The 22,092-nt window shown below is 37.9% G+C and overlaps 1 protein-coding gene across 3 annotated transcripts in view; it reads left to right on the plus strand.

Annotated features, from left to right (window-relative positions):
- The window catches only part of LOC117540090 (rho GTPase-activating protein 26-like), an 82,207-nt gene that overhangs the window by 28,754 nt on the left and 31,361 nt on the right, over window positions 1-22,092 (plus strand). For all 3 annotated transcript variants that reach the window (XM_034206563.1, XM_034206561.1, XM_034206562.1), the window contains 12 exons: window positions 6,956-7,051; window positions 9,482-9,543; window positions 9,905-9,976; window positions 14,243-14,344; window positions 14,484-14,594; window positions 14,681-14,785; window positions 15,169-15,298; window positions 15,529-15,629; window positions 18,873-18,967; window positions 20,400-20,478; window positions 21,748-21,784; window positions 22,018-22,083. In XM_034206563.1, the coding sequence (XP_034062454.1) occupies window positions 6,956-7,051; window positions 9,482-9,543; window positions 9,905-9,976; window positions 14,243-14,344; window positions 14,484-14,594; window positions 14,681-14,785; window positions 15,169-15,298; window positions 15,529-15,629; window positions 18,873-18,967; window positions 20,400-20,478; window positions 21,748-21,784; window positions 22,018-22,083 (1,056 nt within the window). The remainder of the gene's footprint in view (window positions 1-6,955; window positions 7,052-9,481; window positions 9,544-9,904; window positions 9,977-14,242; window positions 14,345-14,483; window positions 14,595-14,680; window positions 14,786-15,168; window positions 15,299-15,528; window positions 15,630-18,872; window positions 18,968-20,399; window positions 20,479-21,747; window positions 21,785-22,017; window positions 22,084-22,092) is intronic.

A 22,092-nucleotide genomic window follows, 5' to 3' on the forward strand; every position in this document is an offset into this window, starting at 1 on the left:
TGCCATGAATGTAATGTGTCCTCCCCGCTTAATGACAAAGTGGCTTTGTGTTCCCAATCCAACAGGAAAGGCCGGCCGTGTGCCCTAGATTCACAATATTTGATGTTGTTCACTCAGATTGGCCTCTTTTTATTTATTAAGTTGATTTCAAGCCACTCCTGCTTAATTAATGAGGAAAGAAGGAGGCTAAACAGATTACATTAGATTCAAACTCACAAGGTTTCATTTAGATAGTTGTTTGCAAAAAGCTATCATGCTGCCATAGGGATGATATTTAAAGTGGACCTATCATGCTATATTTGAATAATATATTGTAGGGCCATACCTATATAAAACATGTCTGTGAAGTTTTTTTTTCAAAATACCAAACAGATCATGTATTTTAGCCATGCCTCATTTCGCTCTATTTGCTCTTTTCCAGCCCTGTTTTTGCAAGGGCTGATTCTGCTTTTGTGGCAGACTACAGCGCCACTTACAGGCCTGGCATATGTACTACAGCGTCTCCAGCGCTTTCCAGCGGTCTCTCATTCCCCTGATAGGTGGAGAGTTGCCCATATAGGCGGAGCACCCCTTTTCTGACGTCAGAACATTTAAAATAATAATCAGCTCCGTTGCAGCCCCGTTTTTAGAGATTTGGGTATGGAGGAAAAGAGAGAGGGTTGTGTTTTCTGACACTTGGTGAGTTCCTTGACACGCATATACATATTCATGTATAAAAGACGTACACAAGTGCATTTTGCATGATAGGTCCCCTTTAAGTTTGACAGAATAGATAGACCTTTCTGGAATCAGATACTCTTTTTTCTGTGTAGGTCCCTCCCTCTGCTGCTCTGTCTCTGTCTTTCACACAGATCATTCTTTTCGGGTGTGGTAGTTGGCTCTCAGATATTTAGGTCACTTTTACATGATTTTCCTAAGCGAAGTGAAGGGATTTGGCAGCAAAATATATTATACTGTACTGTACTGTATTGTATGCACCTTGTCTTCTAGTGATGCGGTGTAACCTTTATATATGCAGTCTATGGGTGTAACATCTAGCTTCTACAGTGCAGCATTTTACTGCATATGAGAGTAGAAACTAGAGTGTGTGAATGTGAACTATAGTTAAAAAACTGAATTAAACTTACCATCGTTTCCCTTCTTTTACAATTAAACTATTGATATGGGCATCCTCTATATTCAGTATCTGTCAGGCTAAACTGTCGGTCCTATTATAGAGAAATCTATTTGTTTAAATGTGTGTTAAATATAGGTGTAAAGCCAACGTACAATAAGTAGTAAACATGGTATTAAGAATCTATCAGCTCGATAGGAAAAACACATTGAATCAGCTTCTGCAGTTACACATAGTTGTATAAAGACCATCATTTTGTGCATATATAACACATGTGTTTAATTATGGGCAGTTACAAAACTTTTTTTTTTTTCTCACCCACAGGGCTGGACCTTTACTAACATTAAACACAGTGTAGCTGGATCCATGCTAACATCTTTAGACACTCAGCGATATGTTATACTAGTGTGAAGCCACATGTTGAAGTCAATTACAATCATATGCCATTTTTCTTTTATTCGTCCTGGAACAATGGCAACCAAAACACACTGACAATAATTACCTTAATTACTAAGATTAACACAAAAGTGTTGTAAGTAAAACTCTAATTCTCTCCGGACAATTAATGATATCCTTCCATTGTTATATAGATAAAGCCAGTACAGGAAGTAACATCCAGTTAAATCACTAGATTTTATGAGAAGAACATGCCAATACAATGTGTATTATGCATTTACAGTCTTACATTCTCACAAATTCCTCTCCTTGCTTGGCTGCTAGGTCATGTAAAGAATTAGATGAGAACACTGAAATCTGTCTTTGTCTCCCCAGATGAATACTGTGCATGTGTGTGGTGTGTGTGAGTGTTTGTCCCACATGATGAATAGGGTTTCTATTCACATGCCTGTGAACAAAGCTACTGCAGAGTTTCAGCTACTGCTGGATATCCTGTTGATTTCACACAGGCCCATTCTTTTGACTGTGTATGTGTGTGTGGTTGTGAGTTAATACACATAGCAGTCGTTGTACAGTGCGGCTGCATGGTTGTGGTTAATTACAGATTCCTTTTGTGTAGCTTATATTGCTGTGTGTGTGTGCATGTGTGTTTTCCCTCTGCTGTTGTGAGCAGGATGCCTCATTCCAGCAGTATCCACACCACTGTCCTTCAAATGTCATTGTTAAACTGCAGGCAGAGCATGTGACAGGCCTATTTAAGGCTCACAGGATGCCCACTCACCAGTATTACTGCACATGTCAAGCAAACCCCCTTTAGGACATATCTGTGTGATGCTCCAGGAAGGAGTGACCAGATGTGACCACCTTTGCCCTCTTGAACCTCTACTGCTACATGTTGTATGTTGTGTTGTTAAGTCTTGTAATTTTGTACTGCTACTTGACCAGGTTTAAAGCATATCTTTTATTTTATCACCGTGGGATTTCCTCATTCAATTAAAAACAATCATAAATGTTCTCTTTTGTATCAAGTTTGACTTTTACAAAAGTGTTTTTAGAAATGTGGCCACATTATCATTCAGTTTGTTTGTTTCTCAACTGGGCTCTGGTATGAGTATGTGAGAGGGTTAAAGGGAGAAGAATGGGGCCAATTCTGTTGTGTGAAAGTGTGAAAGAACAGGGAAAGAGGACAGAAAGGCAAGTGTTAACAGGGCCATTTATTTTTAGCTGTCACTGTCCTCAAATGTCCTTCCTGCCTGGACACGGAAATGGAGAGCCACACATACATTATCACAAACATATTAATTGTAGGGACAACATAGCACCATCTAAGCATCTAGTATCTTGGAAGCCCCAACAATGGGTCTTTTTTACCCCCTCAGCTGGAAATTCCAACCAACGGTTGATTTTTATCACTTTAACAACAGACCTACGCAGCAATACCAATGATGGAATGCTTCAGTAGCAGCAGGGGAAACACAACTCATAATTATATTAGTTTGGTGGTTTATTGACATGGTTGTACACATTAATGAGTGTATTTACAATGGAACAGTGTTAGAGTTTAATAGGAACAGCCAATGTTAGGGCAATCAGCAGTTAAGACATCATCCACTATGAACTTCTGTGTGCTTGTTTCCTTATCATCTCTCTACCACTGTCTATCATTAAGGCTATAGGTCTCACTAACATGTACTGATTTGTTACTGTACTAGTAGGTATCAAAATTCACTCTAAAAAAGATCTTGTTTAAACTGTCCCTTGTGGCATCTAGCTATAATTATCACTTGGTATTAGATTATTTTCTGTTCATTAATTTAGAAAAATAAGATATTTAACCAATTAATCAAATGGCAAGTGGAAATCAAGCACACACATGAGATATAATAGGATGTACTTTTAAAGTTACTTTGAAATACACATTGGTGAAATACCTTTTAACTTGGGGTTTGAATTTGTGATTTACTGCATTACAATATATTCAGTACCATACATGGTAAGGCATCAGTACTCATTACATCTGTAATTATTTTACACAAAAGCTTTTCTGGACAATGTACTTGTTGTGGCGTATACTTCTTTCTTTGTTTTGCTGTAGTTGATTTGGGTTGGCGAAATCTTTCAGAATCATTAGGGCCAAACATTTGTTTTGGATTTAGAATCATAGTCTGAGTTTGAGAGCTGATGTGTGCTTGTGTACAGATGCATGAATGTATGTGTGAGTTTGCATGTGTGTGAGTGGTGCTGGTGCCAGCTTATATTGAGAACATAGCTACGGGGAGCAATATGACATGCATGATGTATCTTCATATATGAGCCAGAAACATTCTTACGTTACCTCATCACAACATTTGCCAACATTTACACTGAACCATCCTCCATGGACAAGTAAACTAAACACAAATGCATGCTTCAGAGTTTGTTTTTCATTGCAGATTTAGTGAAAGTGATGCAACCTGAAGTCATTTTTCCAAAAGTAGAATAAAGTCATCATTTAGACATTGGGCTATTGACTCAGTGTGCCAGCACAAATGGAGAGACACAGTGAGTACTTTTGGTGTTGTAAATACAACTTGGATCTTTCCATTACGGTTTAATGGCAATGTTTGGAACACAGTGAAGGAAGATTAATCAGACTTTTAAATCATATTGCCCATATTGTTACCTTGTGATTTAATGTATCCAAGACACCACAATACATATAACAACTATTGTATTTGTTTTGTCTACAACGGATTATTTCAGATTAGTTTTTTGCCATTCTTTGAAACTGACACAAAAAGGTCATCATAGTATTTACAGTACTGAAGTCTACTCACTTTTCCTCCCTCCCATTTAAAGCAATCCGACTGTGACTCGTAAAAGGGAAATCTTCCGTTACACCTAATGACTTCACTCCTAAAGGTGTAAAGTACTTTCTTTTCAGAATAAACGTAAATCTTTTCGATGCTCATTTTACTGTCGCATAAACTAGGTTGAGTGCAATACTTTAATGCACACGTAAAATAATCTAGCCTGTTTAAAAGTGCCTCTGCCAGCAGTTAGTATTAGAGTTTAGGGAATGCTGCAGGCAACATTTATTAAAATGTTTTCATAATGATTTAATGCTCTGCTAAAGGTGCATTTAAATGCACGAAAGTTTAAACAACCACATCATTTTGAGCTTGATGATTCATTTAAGATTCTCCTTTTGATTTAAGTTTAAAAAAGTGGTCAACTATGACTCAGCTGCTCAGTATGAATGGTGTGTCTTTTCAGGGGGTTTATGTGTGCTGGTCTTAATGAGGACAGTGTGTTGCTATCACTTTTAAAAGTGAAAGCCTAGGAACACAATGTGACAATGAGTGTTATAGGTGTTTTCCAGACCAATAATACAAGTATCATATTTGCAAAAGAGGGGAACATTTCAAATCAGAAGTGGTTTGCAAAAATGTTTTGTTTTTCGCAACCAATTATTCAATACCTTTTTAGTGTTTTCTAAAAAAAGCAAAAACAGGAAGAAATTCAGTTTTCTATTGAATAGAACCAGTTCTGTTTCGGCAGCTACAGTAGCAGTTGATACTAGCAACCTGATATTGAGCTAAGACCTGCTGCTTTTGGCGGAACAACAACTCTGAAATGGTAAAGAGAAGTCTGATACACATCTAACAGTGTAGTGCATCTTAAGCTGTACCTTTTAAATGCCCTTCTGTTTTCCTACTCCCTGGCCTGCGGCTGTTTTTGATGTTGAATGTGGCAGGAGGTAGAGTGGAGAAATGAACAACATTCGGCACGTTTCACTCACAAGGTGCTGAGAGGAACTGTCAGTGGCAGAAAGGAGAGTGAAGGGAGTAGAAGGCTACAAATAAATGGAGAGCAGTGAAGCAAGAGTGAGCAGGGTAGTGAAGAAACATATATAGTTTTGTTTAGCTTAGCAGACTCAGCATGACAACAGTCACACTCAGGCTACCCAGGTTAGTGAAGAAGGTGTGATGGAGAGCAGTAAAGTTTGATACAGTTTGCAATATGTTGTAATACTGTTTTACATTAATTGTCACTGCATCCTTATTTGCTAATGGTTGATTTTGAAAATAAAAGACCCACAATCTTTATACAACTGCTATTTACAACTCTCCAAGCCTAAACCGGCATTTGTTTAATATTCAAAGGATCTTTAGAGTTTTGTGCAACAAAATAATCTCATGAATTGTTAACAGTACTTTAAGACCCTTATATGACAGTAGCGTTTTAACTGTGTTGTCAAGTTGCTGCTAGTATCTCACAGATGACTTTTCCAGGTGCTGAAACGTTTGGCTTCATCATCAACAACACAAGTCAGCGAAAACTAGTAGTGCTATTTTGACTGAATTCTATAATTCTTTAATGTCCACTACAGGACACCACTAGCAACTGTGTCAGATTTAATTGATCAGATGTGACACTAATACAACTGATTCAAACTGAATAACATCCCAAGAGAGACTGTGGTGTGTCCAGGTTTGTGTTTGCCAGCTTGTGTGTCTGTGTTTGTTTGTTTGTTTGTGTGTATGTGTGTGTCTTGCAGCACACACAGCAGCTCCTAGGTCTGTGTTTCATTTGACCAACTGGCAAGCTGCAGGAGATCTCAGTCACACACTGTGTGATATTTACATGAACATGGTCCATTACACTCTGTCGCTCTTCCCTCTCTACACTCACTGTCCTCTCCCTGACTCCCATCTGGTTTTCCATGGGACTTTTGATCTATCCTCTCTTCTTCCCCTCTTTATTCCTCTGCATCCCTGTCTCCATTTTTACTTTTATCAGTAGTTTATAAAAGCTCCTCTGGAATACACATTTGCTTGTGTACTTTTCCTGTCCTCCTCTCTGGAAAAGTGGGAGATCCCTGCTGGGGTTGACCACATCATACTGTTGCTCGTTTCTTTTTCCTCTGACCATGAAAGGAAAGGAACATTAGCTAAAGCTTCAATAGTTATGGTCATCATTTTTTGAATTCCTGACTTGTGATTTTGAGTTGTTCTCTGTTCCTGTATATAAGGTCAGTCCGACAACAGGAAATATTGTTGTGAAGGTGACCCCGCCTAGAGTTTATATGGACGGGAAGCCAAACTGGCTGTGAGCGTCTGTCTCCTAGGAGCTCTTAGCGCCTCATGTATTATTTGAAAGGCATCCATCTGTCCGAGGCTTTTCACCGCCTCACTTGGCTAATGTGACTTAAGTTTAATGGAACTTTTTTTGCACTTCTCAGCACATACACACGTGTTCATAAACATAAAACTCCACAAAGATATAGGAGCTGTCAGCCTTCATCACTTACACCACTGGGGATCCACTCACAGTATTCGCCTGTTTTGAATGTAACCTCTTTCCACTCACTTTCCCTTTTATCGTGTCTCTAAAATGCTAACTTTTGAAATGAAATCTCATTAAACTTACATTTTTCTTTTTCTTTTCTCTCCATTCTCTCAGGTCTTTCAACAGCCAAGAGGAAGTTTGCTGACTCTCTCAACGAGTTTAAATTCCAGTGTATTGGAGACGCAGAGACTGACGATGAGATATGCATAGGTGAGCTCGCGGATATGAAATTCAATACATTTCCTGTACCAGCAAAAGTAAAACCTGTAGAAATATAGTGATATTTGTATAGTCCGTCGCTGCAATAGGACAGCTATTTCAACACTATGGCAGAAAAGATCATCAAATGTTTTTCTACTGTCATTTTTAAATCTTGGGGAAGTGCAAGATGTAGAGGTTTAAATAGTTTTCAAAACACCATTCAAATTAAGTATTGTATTGCTGCAGAGATTTCCTAGCATATCAATTGCAACAGCGGTAATTAAAGTTTAAAAGTCTCAAAAATGCTACAACTACTGTCACAAACTAGATGAATGTGAAGTATTTTGTTAAAGGAGGATGAAAGCGTAATTAAGGAGCACTATTGGAGTGACTTTGATGGTTATTGGACTCAGGATTAATTTATTTGGATTCCCGCTGTATGAAGAAATTAAAGGACGGCGCGGAAGTGAAAACAATTCACAAAGGGATTAAACTGTTTAAAACACATAATCAAAGTAAGCCGGATTTTGCCGATGTGTTTATGTGGATTCAAAAGTCGTAAATAATCTACAAAATGGAGAAGACCGTTCTGGTCGGAGCAACTGTGACAAATAATCCAACTGAAACCGGCATGGACAATGACTATGTTTTTAAAAATGCGCTTATCCAGAAAAGCCTGGTTTGGACACTTTACGGGCAGAAGAAACATTTCTATTAAAGAAAGAATTATACATTTCTGTCTTTTTATGCCTTTAGCTACTAACTTGAATTGTTATTCAAATTAATTAATCAATTATTTTTTATATTGTATTGTAGAGACAAGGCTTTTAGTGACAATCATGTATTGCTTTACAATTATATGTAAAAAAAATAAATAAAAAAAAGTCTAAATATGATATTTGGCCTCAAATCATCTGAGGCCTGGCGCCCTCCCTGCGATCTTTGGCGCCCTCCCAAGTGGGGCGCGCCCCCCAGGTTGGTAACCACTGCTCTAGACTAATTGTATATTGTCTATGACAACAAATACTGTGGTACTGTTGTCTTGCTGTTTTGTTATCTCTAGTGGTCATCATTTTGGAATGCTAATCCTCAATCTTCACCTTCATTTGTCTGTTGTCATTATCTGATGTGCCAAAAATCAATAAGTGGATTTTTCCAGTGGCATCAGTCACCAGTGGTGTGCAGACAGCGTGAGATCTACAGTCCAGTTAACAGTGTAGATAATGTTTATTCTCCAAAATAAAATCTTAATTGACATGCAGTCATCATTACAATGTTGATTTAGCCTTGTCCTATACAGTAAAAACAGGATAAAGTATCCTACTTGAAGTGATATACCTCATAGCCCTGTTCTACATATCCTATTTTTATTTTATTCAAATGTTGCTATCAAACCAGTATTATAACTTAATGCTGACTTAAATCTCACATGTCGGTGTATGTACTGAAGTAATATTAGTTTCACCGCACCCTCTCCTGCTGCCTGGCTCTGCCTGTGCAGCTTCTCACGGGCCTGACCCACCCTCTACTGTTGTTTAACTAACCCCAGCTATCTTTCCTGAACAGCTTGCTGCTCAACTGGGCTGCACCACAGCGCTGTTGATTTTAGTGTATTCATAGTCCTACTCATGTCCAAACTAGTTTCTCCTCTCTGATACAGTAATCATGCCACTCCTAATTAATCTACAACACATCAATTAAAAAAGAATACTAATATTAACAAAGTTGCCTTGCAAAGTAATGGAATAATACAATACAAATAGACTTTACTGGGTCTATATCTATCCCTCAATATTGCATGTTTAATACTCCATTTGATGTATTATGTGATTGACCCTACTGGAAGGTTTGACTGAGTTTATTAAAGGATTGCACTTATTTTCAATCCATTCCTTCCATAGTTTTAAAGTACTGGTCTATCTTCCAATACCTACATCTTTTAACATGAAGTCTGATGTTGAAAAGCAGAGTGAGGGAATATGTGGGTTATGATGACTCAAGAATACACTTTGGCTCCATTGTCTATGTGCCTGAATGTGATTTGTACATGTCAGTGCACACACTGCACATGCTCAGTCCGTATCTGCCCTTAATGTTTCTAAGTATCGTGTTTCTGTAAAGTGTTGGACAGAACAGAGGCAATTGAAGTGGAAACTACAATGCAGCCAGGAAACAAGTGCTGTGCTCGCTGTGAAAGCACCATAGAAACAAACCATCTCAATTGTGGTCTGAATTTCCAGTTAATTCCTCTGCTGTGTCATGAGTTCAGAAACATTTCTGAGAAGTCCACCAGCACCTCGTGCCAATCCTCTCTAATCACTATCTGTCTTTCTGTTAGCTTGTGTGTCTCTCATGATAACAGCTTGAAATGCCAACTATCTCTCTTCCTAATTTTCTTTTTATTTAAATCTCTCTCTCTTCGAATATGTCTGTCCTTAGCCAAGTCTCTTCAAGAGTTTGCAGCGGTCCTGCAGAACCTGGAGGACGAGAGAACACGCATGGTGAGTAACCAAACAAGTTTTTAGGAATATTATAGGCTTTCAACAAGAGGGAGTTGGAACTGTGCATATACTGCTTGTCATTACTCAGCACATTTTTGATGGTGATAGGGTTAACACAGAGGACAGGTTATATTTAATTTATTTATCTGTTGAACTGATTATTGTCAGAGGATTGGTTGATTTCTTATTTTTAGTTGTCCCTTGTCATTCCTAGACAATTATGTAATGTCTGGCATTATACTGTACAATATTCACATATAAGCTTTGGTTAAACGGAAAGGGATTAGTTACCATTGTAATCTACAAAATGAATTAAGAAATGTAAACTTGTTTGTTTGTGATGTTGTGTGTGTGCCCGTAGATCGAGAATGCCAGCGATGTGCTGATTATGCCTCTGGAGAGGTTCAGGAAAGAACAGATCAGTGCAGCGAAGGTAAGGAGGCAACATAGCACAGCCACAGGACTGGGGTGTCGGAAATGGCTTCTGCTACATATATACTGTGCATCAGTATTAATCTGGCAGTACAAACAAATAAGTGAATACAATTAAAATCCTTGTATTGCTTCTGAAGTTCTTAGAGGAGCACTGGCAGACACATCGAACACCCATGCATAATATTGGCAACTCACCATCACCTTTTTGACGTCACTGCAGTTGATCATATTTTCATTATTGTAGCCTTTTGTCAGTGTTTAATTACCCATATACAGTAGTGTATAGTTCTTATTTTATTTTCCTTGAAATAATTTGATCACAGCAGCTCTATAAAATGACATGTATAAAGGTAAATAATAGAGTTTCAGTGAGATCCTTCTTAACACAGGATAAGTACAGTATTCTTTAGTGTCAGTTGGAAGGTTCAATAAACTGTTACAAAAAAAGTCGCTAATGGTTTTGGAAATATCTTTTATTAATTGATCATAAATGCTCACACACTGTAATTTTCTTTAGTTAATCAAATTCACTATAACTTACTGCAAGACCACGTATAAGTTCTGTTCTGGGAGCAGTTATATAATAAGTCAAAACTCAAAAGCTATCAGATCAAATAACTATATGTTTGTAGATTGAAAACCATGCACTTTGTATAGTACTCAATAGACCTGTGAGTTCAATGGCCCCTTACAAGGCTCTGTCTTTATTTAGTTCATAGTCAGATGCACAAAGATAATCTAAGAAAGTGCTTTTATCAGAGGCTTGTAGTAAAATTAAGAAGTAGCTTAACTATATACAAATAATATTGACAGCATGTCTCAGGTTATTCCATGATTATCCATGAATCAAGGTCTGAACCATCTCTGCATGACCTGGATAGGAGATTAGAGAAATAAATAATCCTGCCATAAATTACGGGGAGGGGGGGTCCCATAGAGCAGCAGGACCCCCTAATAACATACAGTAGTCAATGTTGTCTTACAGTTACAGTGTATACATCTTTTTGTGGAGGAGGGCATGGAAATATTGAATAAAAAACAGAAATCAAGTAAACAGGAGAATGTTTTCTCAAAGTGTCCACTAAATTGATGATGTTCTTTGACTTTATTTTCAGTGTATTCAGCAAACCAAATGTTCAACTCTCAAATGAACGTATAAGTACCATACTGTATATTTGAGGTAATCCCCAGCCACCATGTTTTAAATATGTCATGCTTCAATGTTCAAACCTCCTTACAGCAGATCATAGTGCACTCACCATGTGCTGTCATTAGCCATAAGACCTAGATCAGAAGCAACGGGGGGTCCCCTGATTCACGCAGTATTTAACATGTTATCAGTATATACCCTGCTAATCCATCCCCATATATCAGGTCAGAGTTTGATTGTACATGGTGGCCAGATTATGAAGTAAGCATTATCTGTGCCGTAAAGTCAATACGAGAGATGTACTAATCCCAGTTTAGCCCTAAAATAATTGATAGCATCTTCGCATGGCCAGGTTCACCTCGTCCTAAATCTACAGAGCTGACACAAGAGGAGTTTTAGGATAATTACTGAGAGTTCAAAAAGAGTAGTGGAATCAAGTTTTAAAGTCTTTATTTGAAGTACATTCAGGTCCATGCCCTAATCTTATTCAGTGTGAGATAACACAAATGAAACTGCGGCAGAAACAAAGTCCCTAAAATGCATTGCACAATTTATCTTTTCAGCTCCACTGCAAGTATACATTGTAAAACGCTTTCTTAAAGATAAACTATAGTGGCACCCTTGTGCTTTAAAAGGACATATATCTGGTAACATGAGGCCCATGTTTGTGTTTAAACAAATACACCAGTACTGCAGCAACAAGCACGAGACCTTTATGCTACAGCTGCAATGTTTTTTTAGGCTTATTATTACCTGCACCAAGTAGGTATGTTTTCTTCTCTGTTTGACTGTTTCTCTGTCAGCAGAATAACTGGCATGATATTCATTAAACTTGGTAAACCTGGGCCGAGAAAACCCCCCAAAAATAAGAGCAAATACACTGTTAAATTGGGGCAGATAATCACACTAAGTTTGACTATCGTTAACGTTGTGAAATAGGACATTTTTGTACCATTTAAGGAAGTGTTGGAATGATTTGAAAACGTAGTTTCGGATTGGGAAAACTCCCGATAACAACAACATGGAAAGTAGACATTTCATGGCTCACCAGTACTATTTATGTTGCTCTTCATTAGCAAACTTGCATTATATAATAATAATTAGATTGGTCAATTTGTCGATGAATTGGTTTGTTTGCAAAACTATTGTGAATACAGGTCTGAAAAACAACTCTTTAATGGTGATACATTTACAGTTTGACAAATGGATGTTATCAGAGTGTCACTTTGACCCCATGCAAGGCCAAGCAGATTCTGACTCTTATAATAATATGTTTACTTATGCATTAAAATAAATGTATTCTGCTTTTGGTGAACCTTAAAACTGGTATAAACAAAAAAATGAATCAAAAATAAAGTGAATGTTTTCAGGTTTGTTAAGATGTATATGTTGGCTTCCTGTTTAAGGGGGACCATCTAATAATTGTTTGCATGAGTGGAGTACAACTGTGATGATTCAATCTTGTGAGGTGGCACGGCATGATCCTCTATAAAGACACAAACAAACAAACATCAATTGTATTTATTGTGCTGTTCTGGAAAATAAAAATACAATCATTAGCTTAGCAATGACACTGAGGGGAGATCGCCACCTGCTGGCTGACGATGGAACTAACTTAAAGTAAACTCATTTGGAATGCCTACAAAGTTTTACCAATGATTTGGTTAGTAAAATAAAACATATGTATGTATACTGACTGCCTCATATTTAGTTTTCATTTACGCATTTCAAATTTCCGAAAGAAAGTAGAAAACCTTCTTTCAGTTGTTTAAATAAAAAGTATTTTAAGTCAGAGTAACCCATGCAACCCCTAAGGAGAGACTCACAGAATAGGAACATTACAGAAAGGATTTCTACAGTGAAGATGAAAAAGTAACGGAGGCCTTGTTGTTTAGAGGGAAGTTTACCGTCTCTGATGCGATCTGCAGCTGCTGTCTGTTCCTCTTCTGGCCCAGAGGACTCTCCTGATGTTCAAACTGTCCTGGCAACAGAACATCCCTGTTTAGTCATATAACTGCAACAAGGGTTGCTATCACAGCATTTTGGCATTATTGATAATTTTGGTTTTGATATGGGATATTCCTTTCTCTAGCAAACTCATTTCAACCACCACAAATGACCAGAAAGCAAGACTGCTGAGTCCATCAAATTAAATACATGACGGATTGAAGCAATTCATTGAATAATGCAAATCAAACCAACAAAACCTTTACACAGAGCTGCCCAATATTTGACATTTCATTATCATTTTACTCAACACATGTTTTGATTCTTATTTGACTAATGCAAATAGTAAGTTCGCGCTTCAACTAATTATTATTATTATTATTATTATTAGAATGATTTTAATTATATTTATTATACTTTATTATTATTTTGTTATTTCTATTATTATTTATCTGAGCATTATTTTCTAGATAAATAGTTTGGTGTAAGAAAATAACACCCGAGTATCTCAATGTCAAAGGTTATAGCTTTAAATGCCTTGTTTTGATGGGAAAAAAAGGAGAAAAGCAAGTAAGCTCTATATTTGAGTCTAAAAGCAGCATAATGTGCCATTTTTCCATGCTATTTGGATTTGAGCTTTTAACTTGAAGCTCCAGCCGGGTCATGTCATGTGAGGTTGGGATGGAGAAATGCTAACTGACTGGGACAGATGCATTTTTATAAAACCCCGGGGCCTCTATGAGATAGGAAGACCCGCCCTGATCTGCCTCTCCTCTGTTTGAGAGGCCTTCTCCAACATGCTTTCTCTCTCTGAGAAAAAACTAAAGCAATTTGAGGACAAACACACCCTGTTCTATCTGTCCCTGGTGGTTAATCATCACTTAACTGCGTGTCTCTTATGTCAGGGAAGACAGCTCTGATAAAGCGGACTGTTGTTTATGAAGCAGCTGTGCTCCCCGGAGACACAATCTCATACTGGCCCACTGAAATGGAAAATATTTCTCTCCATTCACAAATCTGCTCTGGTTGATTACAGATGGTCATATAACATATAAATCATGTTAATATGATACAAAATATAACAGATGTGTGGGCTATTGAGTCGGCTTACATTCAATTAGTTATTCTGTCTGCATTCAAACTAAAATCGTTTTCTTTTTGTTACAGGAAGCGAGGAAAAAATATGACAAAGAGACAGAGAAGTATTGTGCAGTGCTGGAGAAGCACCTTAGCCTTTCAGCAAAGAAGAAAGAGTCACATCTACATGAGGTAAGATAGCAGTGTCACAATGCTTTTCCTTTTTCCACCTGAAGGCGATATTTAGATGGATAGATAGATACTTAGATACTTTATTAATCCCAATTTCGGAAATTAAAAGCAGTTTTCTTAATGACATTCCCTGTTACAGGCGGACAACCAGGTAGATACCGTACGGCAGCATTTCTACGCAGTTTCTCTGGAGTACGTCTTCAAGGTGCAGGAGGTTCAAGAGAGGAAGATGTTTGACTTTGTGGAGCCTGTAAGTCCCACATTTGTATAATGTTGTGTTGTCTGCCTCTACTTCCTTCATCTGCGTCATGTTCCTGCTGCTTTTGTCTCCCTCAGCTGCTGGCGTTCCTCCAAGGTCTTTTCACCTACTATCACCACGGCTATGAGCTGGCAAAGGACTTCAACCATTTCAAGACTGATCTCACCATCAGCATACAGAATGTAAAGACACACACACACACATATACACATACAGACAAACACCCACACTCACAAATATCACAAGCAAGGTCACACTGGAACCGTAATAAAGAAAAAAATAGTACATAGTACATTTCTGAAAATACTGCAATACTTGAGACCCAAAAGACATCCAAAAACCTCCCTACAAAAATAGAAGCTAAGAAAGATTGGAGGACATATAAGTGGATTGTAGCATTGAACATTCCTTTTTTTTCCTTTTATTCAAAGCATTTTATTTTATTTCTTAGAATGCTGAAAAATGTTTTTGAAAATAAATAAAAATCCACTTTTTGCATGTTAAGCTGACTCCTGATCAGGCCATTTCATTAAATGCGTGTGTACCTTCTTGCTTGTGTGGACAGACGAGGAACCGTTTTGAGAGCACGCGGTCAGAGGTGGAGATTCTCATGAGGAAGATGAAGGAGAATCCACACGAACACAAGAGTGTGAGCCAGCACACCATGGAGGGATACCTGTATGTGCAGGAGAAACGTACGTATCCGCTCACACAAGTGAACTTTCACAATGAGTGTGCAATTCATTCAGACGTAACAACTGCTCCAACTGTGTGTGGTTACCATGGTTACCGATCTAGCACTAATGCAAGCATGACGGAGATTTTTTCACTTTTCCATCCTTTTTTGTTTTTGTTTTAACACCATCTCCCTCTCCTGCCTCTGTTTGTTTGTTTCTCTCTTAACTCTCTTTCCCTTGTCTCTCAGGCTCATTTGTATCTACCTGGGTGAAATACTACTGTACGTACCATCGTGAGCCCAAGAGGATGACCATTGTCCTGTTTGACCCAAAATCAGGAGGGAAAACGGTGAGTAGCTTTATGGATTTAAGTTGCCATGCCACTAAATTCCTTAGCTATTTACTAGTATATATCTATAGGTATTCAGATGCTTAGACACACAGACGTACAAAAAAAATCATCCTCTTCTCTGTTTTTTCAATTGGCTCACTCACAGTTTATCCCACTGTGTGTGTGTGGATATATTATTATTTTTCCCAATACACAACACGTTTTACAGGATATTTTGAGAGGAGCTACATTAGGATTTTGAAAGCAGAAAATTGTTCAAATGTTTTAAATCATCAATGGAAAATGTCAGGTTTAACGGCAGTCCCCTAGCTCCCGTTCTGACGCATGTTTCCATTTTACAACAGCGTACAGTCATAAAGAGAAATATCAGTTTTAACACAGAGAGAAAACATTTTCTCCCACAGCAGCAGCCTCATAAATGAGTGCAGCATCTCCAAAGATATTCTGAGTAAGCAGCATGACTCCAGCTATTTTCTCAAAGTGCTGTCTGGTATCACTTCCTACACAATGAATAACCCAAAGCTCATTCAAGTTCATGCCTGTTTTTTGAGGGTTCTTACGGAACATTCCGAGTGATTTACTGGAGAAAAAACACTCAACATCTCAGAAAGCTTTTCAGGCCCAGCACAACGAAAACATATATGGGGATCCAAGAGCCAAGATGAAAACATCAGTCCTGGGCCCAACATATCAACATACCCCTGTGTATTCAATTCTAGAGCCAGAAATGTTATATAACTGCCAATACTTAAAACAAATATATTCATTTGTGTGACTTTCAACATGTGGCGCTACCAGAAATGTTAACCCTATTAGTAAAGAAGATTACATCAGAAATGCTTCATACAACCTTAAGATTTTAAGGCATTGTTTGCTTGTGTACTTTAAAGATATATATAAAGAGAGACTTGGCCTTTATAATTTGGAATTGAAAAACGCACGGCAATCGTTCTTCTCTGACATCATTACCAAAAACAAAAACAACGCACGTGCCTTGTTTGCTACCGTCGACAGATTAACTAACCCCCCAGTGTCAGTAGCCTCTGAATTTCTATCCACCAGGGCATGCAATGATTTTGCCTCCTTCTTCACTGACAAAATTCAGAAAATCAGACAAGCAGTCAGTGCCTCTGCATCAGGAACAGCAAATGTGTTGTCCCTATCTCCACTTAACATCAATTCAAACACCATGACACAATTCCATCAGATTAATGATAAAAACCTAGAGGACATTATACAACTTCTGAAATCCTCCTCTTGCTGCCTTGATATTATTCCAACAGGATTTTTCAAAGATGTTTTGCCTTGCATGGCCTCAGATCTACTTCATATAGTAAACAAATCTCTTCACTCAGGTATTTTTCCACAGGCCCTGAAAACTGCAGTCATTAAACCGCTCTTAAAAAAGAATAATCTAGATGCTTCAGTAATGAACAATTACAGGCCCATATCAAACCTCCCATTTCTAGGTAAAATCATTGAAAAAGTTGTTTTTCAACAGTTGAGTAATTTCTTGCATTTAAATAACTGTTTCGATGTGTTCCAGTCAGGCTTTCGTCCAAACCACAGCACTGAGACTGCTCTTGTAAAGGTCTTTAATGACATCCACTTAAACACAGACAGTGGCAGAACTTCAGTGTTAGTATTATTAGATCTCAGTGCTGCGTTTGACACTGTTGACCACAGCATATTACTAGACCGACTGGAAAACTGGGTGGGACTTTCGGAAACAGTTCTGAATTGGTTTGAATCCTACTTAAAGGACAGAAACAACTTTGTTTCTATAGGTAAATACACATCTGAGTTGACAAATATGACATGTGGGGTTCCTCAAGGCTCCATCTTGGGGCCTCTTCTCTTTAACATCTACATGCTACCACTGGCTCAGATAATGAAGAACAACAAAATAAGTTACCATAGCTATGCAGATGACACACAAATGTACGTAACAATTTCACCAGGAGACTATGCTCCAATTCAAACACTGAGTAAGTGCATTGAACAAATCAATAACTGGATGTGTCAGAACTTTCTCCAATTAAACAAAGATAAAACTGAGGTAATGGTTTTTGGAGCCAAGGCAGAACGTATAAAAGTTAGCGCTGAGCTTCAGTCTGCAATGTTCAAAACAACAGATAAAGCCAGAAATCTAGGTGTAGTCATGGACTCTGACCTGAGTTTCAACAGTCACATTAAAACAGTTACTAAATCAGCCTACTATCACCTAAAGAATATATCTAGGATTAAAAGACTAATGTCACAGCAGGATTTGGAAAAACTTGTCCATGCTTTTATCTTCAGTAGACTCGACTACTGCAATGGTGTCTTCACAGGTCTCACTAAAAAATCTATTAGGAAGCTGCAGCTAATTCAGAATGCCGCTGCTCGAGTCCTCACTAACACTAAGAAAGTGGATCACATCACTCCTGTTCTGAAGTCTTTACACTGGCTTCCTGTGTGCCAAAGAATAGATTTCAAAATACTGCTGCTGGTTTATAAAGCACTGAATGGTTTAGGCCCAAAATACATTTCTGACCTCCTGCTAAATTATGAACCATCCAGATCTCTCAGGTCTTCAGGGACTGGTCAGCTTTCTGTCCCCAGAGTCAGAACTAAACATGGTAAAGCAGCGTTCAGTTATTATGCTCCAAATATCTGGAACAAACTCCCAGAAACCTGCAGGTCCGCTGCAACTCTGACTACTTTTAAATCCAGGCTGAAGACTTTTCTTTTTGTCGCTGCTTTTAATTGAACTATTCATATCTTAGACTGCACTGTAACTTTTATCCATGTACTTTTTTCTTTTAATGTTTAATTGACTGCCATGTATTTTTTTCTTTTAATGTTTATTTTATTAGCTTTTCTTTTTAATGACTGATTTTAAATGCCATTTTCTTAATCTCTTTCATTTTTTGTAAAGCACTTTGAATTGCCTTGTGTTGAAAAGTGCTATATAAATAAACTTGCCTTGCCTTAAGCTTATGGGCTGAGTGTCTCTGTGATGAGATGTACTCAATGCTGCAATTGCTTTAGTTTAACAAATCTCAATGTGCTTCTAGTTGGAAGTTAAGCAAGTTGGGAAACTGCCTGTAGATTCAGTTGCTCCCCAACAGGAGAGGATTGTTAGTGAGTCCTTATTAATTTTAAAAAAATACTCCTAAAAACATCCCTTTTGTCTCAGACTGTTGTCCAAAAATCACCCATCCTCATCTCATTGTTTTGTTTTGTTTGACTCATCAGGGAGATGAGGAGAGCTTCACCCTCAAGTCGTGCACCAGAAGGAAGACGGACTCAATAGAAAAGAGGTTCTGTTTTGATGTGGAGGCTGTGGACAGGTCAGTGAGAGTGTGGTTCTACTCTGTGTGTCGCCTGTTCAAACCATGCACTTCCTACACAATCTTCCTTTGACCCGCCTCAAACTGATTATTTTACTTTACTTCTCATAAATATAACACATTTCATTTATGTCAGGGGTACAAACGTTGTCTTAATCAGTCAGTTTAATAGACAAAAGGTTTTATTAGGGTTTTCATATGCACAAGTTTTATGGATGACATCCACCATGACATGAACCAGAATAATTCAACAGACAGAAAATTACAAAATGATTTTTAGGTGAATTTGTTCCCAGCAATCCAACAACTTTCTGAAAAACACACAAACAAGCTAGGAAAGAGTTAAACAGGAAGGACTTCTGATTTTTATTTTGCATCTTTGAATTTGACAACACTGTATGCTGTTTTCATGTAAATAGTCACAGTTACATTTCTCTGATCAGCCATCAGTTCATGAGTGGCATTATGTGTTTTTTATGTGGTGTAATTGCCGCTAACCGACACACGGGGGTGCTCAGTTAGTTTGGACATAAAGGCGAGACATTGTAGCTGTTCAAGCTCTCATGCTCAGTCTTCTGGTGCTCCTCTTCCTCCTCCTCCTCCTCCCTCTTTCCTGCTCCTCTTTAACTTGAACCGTTCTCCATCTAATCCACTTATCCTCACATCTCATCTACTTGTTTAGCATTACTCCTTACATTTATACTAATAATATGCTATATATGTATTGACGTGTGTTTGTTAGTCCCTTAAGTAAGGTAATTTATGAATGGTGTTTCTGTTTACATATCATTAATGAGTTGCCTTACTAAATACATTTCATTAAGCCCATTTTGTAAATATTAGTTTTGCTTTGAACATGTCTGTGTGCGTGGGCACCCCTGTACACGATGTGTCTGTGCACATCCATCTGTGTCATGATTGAAGGGTGGTGTATTGATTGGTGCTTGGGGTGGGGGGTGTTGTAGTGATGTGGTGGAGGTGACAGCTGAAGGTGAGTGTGCAGCCAGTGACAGGGTGACAAACTACAGGAAAGATAGGAAATCTTTACAAGACAGGAATGGACATGACCAATGAGGCTGTGTGTGTGAGAGTGTGTGTGTGTATGCATGTGTATCAGGGTGATTTCTTAGATGCCTAGTGGAATGAGTGGGAAGTTTCAGGCACCTCTGCTTTGCTGTTGAATAAGTATTAGATTTGCAAGCAGCGGTCCTTCTTAATACAGCTGCGGTCATCTGAGGCAACAAGCATTTATTTATGTATTCTTGCTTTTGATGATTTTTTAAAAATGTAACAGAATATATTAAGCCAAACCTGTACAGTATTGGCATGTTTTTCCGTGTGCTTGTATGGCCAGTGTTTGCAAGGTTTGTTAATTGCCACTGATTATAATATTTGATAAGCTAATGTACCTTTTTTGTTTGTGTGTTTAAAGGCCAGGAGTAATAACCATGCAAGCTCTCTCAGAGGAAGACCGCAGGTTGTGGATGGAGGCCATGGATGGGAGAGAACCGGTAGGTTACAAGTTTATTCTTCAATGACAGCGAGAAGATAGAGAAAGAGACACAGAGAGAGAGAAGGGTGTACGTGTCTTAAAAGAAAAACAAAAGCCCAAATATTGAACAAAAAACTTTAGGAAGGAAGTAAAACAGTGAACCATTAAAACAAACTTTATAAAACATAGAGAAAAAGACAAAAAACAATAATAAAACAGAAATAACATCACCTAAATGCCATTCTAAAAGATAACAGCATCTCATTGTTCCTGAAATGGCACTTATCAAACAATGTCAGTGTAACACCAACAACAATACTATTCTCCAGACCTTATCTCGTAAAATAAGGTGTGATTTAGCAACTTTTCTAAAGTTAAAATGGAAAATCAATCTGTGATGGGGTTGTTTACTTAATAATATGCAGCCCTTGATGTGGGCTTTATTTGAAGAGTCCCACGTGAGAAAGCTTCTGGAATCACTAGGAAAGTTGACTGACAGTCAGTTTCCCCAACTCTTCATTTGTTCCTTCATAATATACAGTTTGTTTGCCCTAAGGCTGGAAGTGTGTTAGTTATTCTTTCCACACTCTTATTTAGTTACTCATGGTCATGCCCCAACACCTCTTCATTCTCTTGTCTACATTCACAAAGGTAATCACCGTCAATAAAGCCACCGCAAGCTCCGACAAGCAGTCTCTGAGCTCTGGCAATCTGTAATAAAACAAGAAATGTTGATGATCATGTTTTACTGAAACTTGTTCAGCCTTTGTAGTTGTTGTTAAGACTTCCCTCTTCTCTGTCTGCCATCACCTTGATAGTCAATACAAGCTCACAACTGACAACAAAATGACTGTAAATCCTATATCATTTTTCTTTTTAAACGTATGAGTTCTAAATATAACTACTCATGGATATGCACATTATTTTTTAAGTAAAAGTTCAAGCATTAAGGAGTATACAGAGCTCTAGCTTTAACACAATATTCTCACCATTAACATGGGAACTAAAGTTTTGAAGATTACAAAAAAGTCAACAATAACTGTGACACTTGTTTACGATACTCAATAACCTGATCCATCCCAGATACGTTCTTCTTATCATTGGGATAAGTAGCATTCACTAATAAGCATTCAAAGCTTATTATGCAAAAATTGAAAGCAGCTCAACTAGTATGACAGGTGTGTTTTATTTTGTGTGCGTGTGAAATGTTGACTACAAATGTGATGTACACACATATCATGTGAGTTATTTGCAGGTTTATATCTGTGGGTGTGTTTTTTATTTGCAGGTGTATAATCTGAATAGAGACAACCAGGCTGAAGGCCGTAAGTAGCTTTAATTGGTATCAATGAACTGTTAATTCAATGCTACGGTATTATATAAGAATATATCTTGCTTTCTAAATTGGTAGGTTTAGTGTTAGATTTTAATTGCATGAATGCTGCATTTAACAATCTCTAAAATAGTAGTTTTGCCCATTGTTTGTATTTTTAAATACTTATAATCAAAGCTCATATTCTTCCTCAGTATGTATTCTGCTTGTCTCCATCTCCATCAGTGGCCCAGCTGGATGTGATCGGGTTCAACGTGATGAAAAAGTTCATTTATGCAGTGGACACTAGAGGTACACTGT

Source organism: Gymnodraco acuticeps, unplaced genomic scaffold (genome assembly GCF_902827175.1).
Source record: "Gymnodraco acuticeps unplaced genomic scaffold, fGymAcu1.1, whole genome shotgun sequence".
Taxonomy (NCBI): Eukaryota; Metazoa; Chordata; class Actinopteri; order Perciformes; family Bathydraconidae; genus Gymnodraco; species Gymnodraco acuticeps.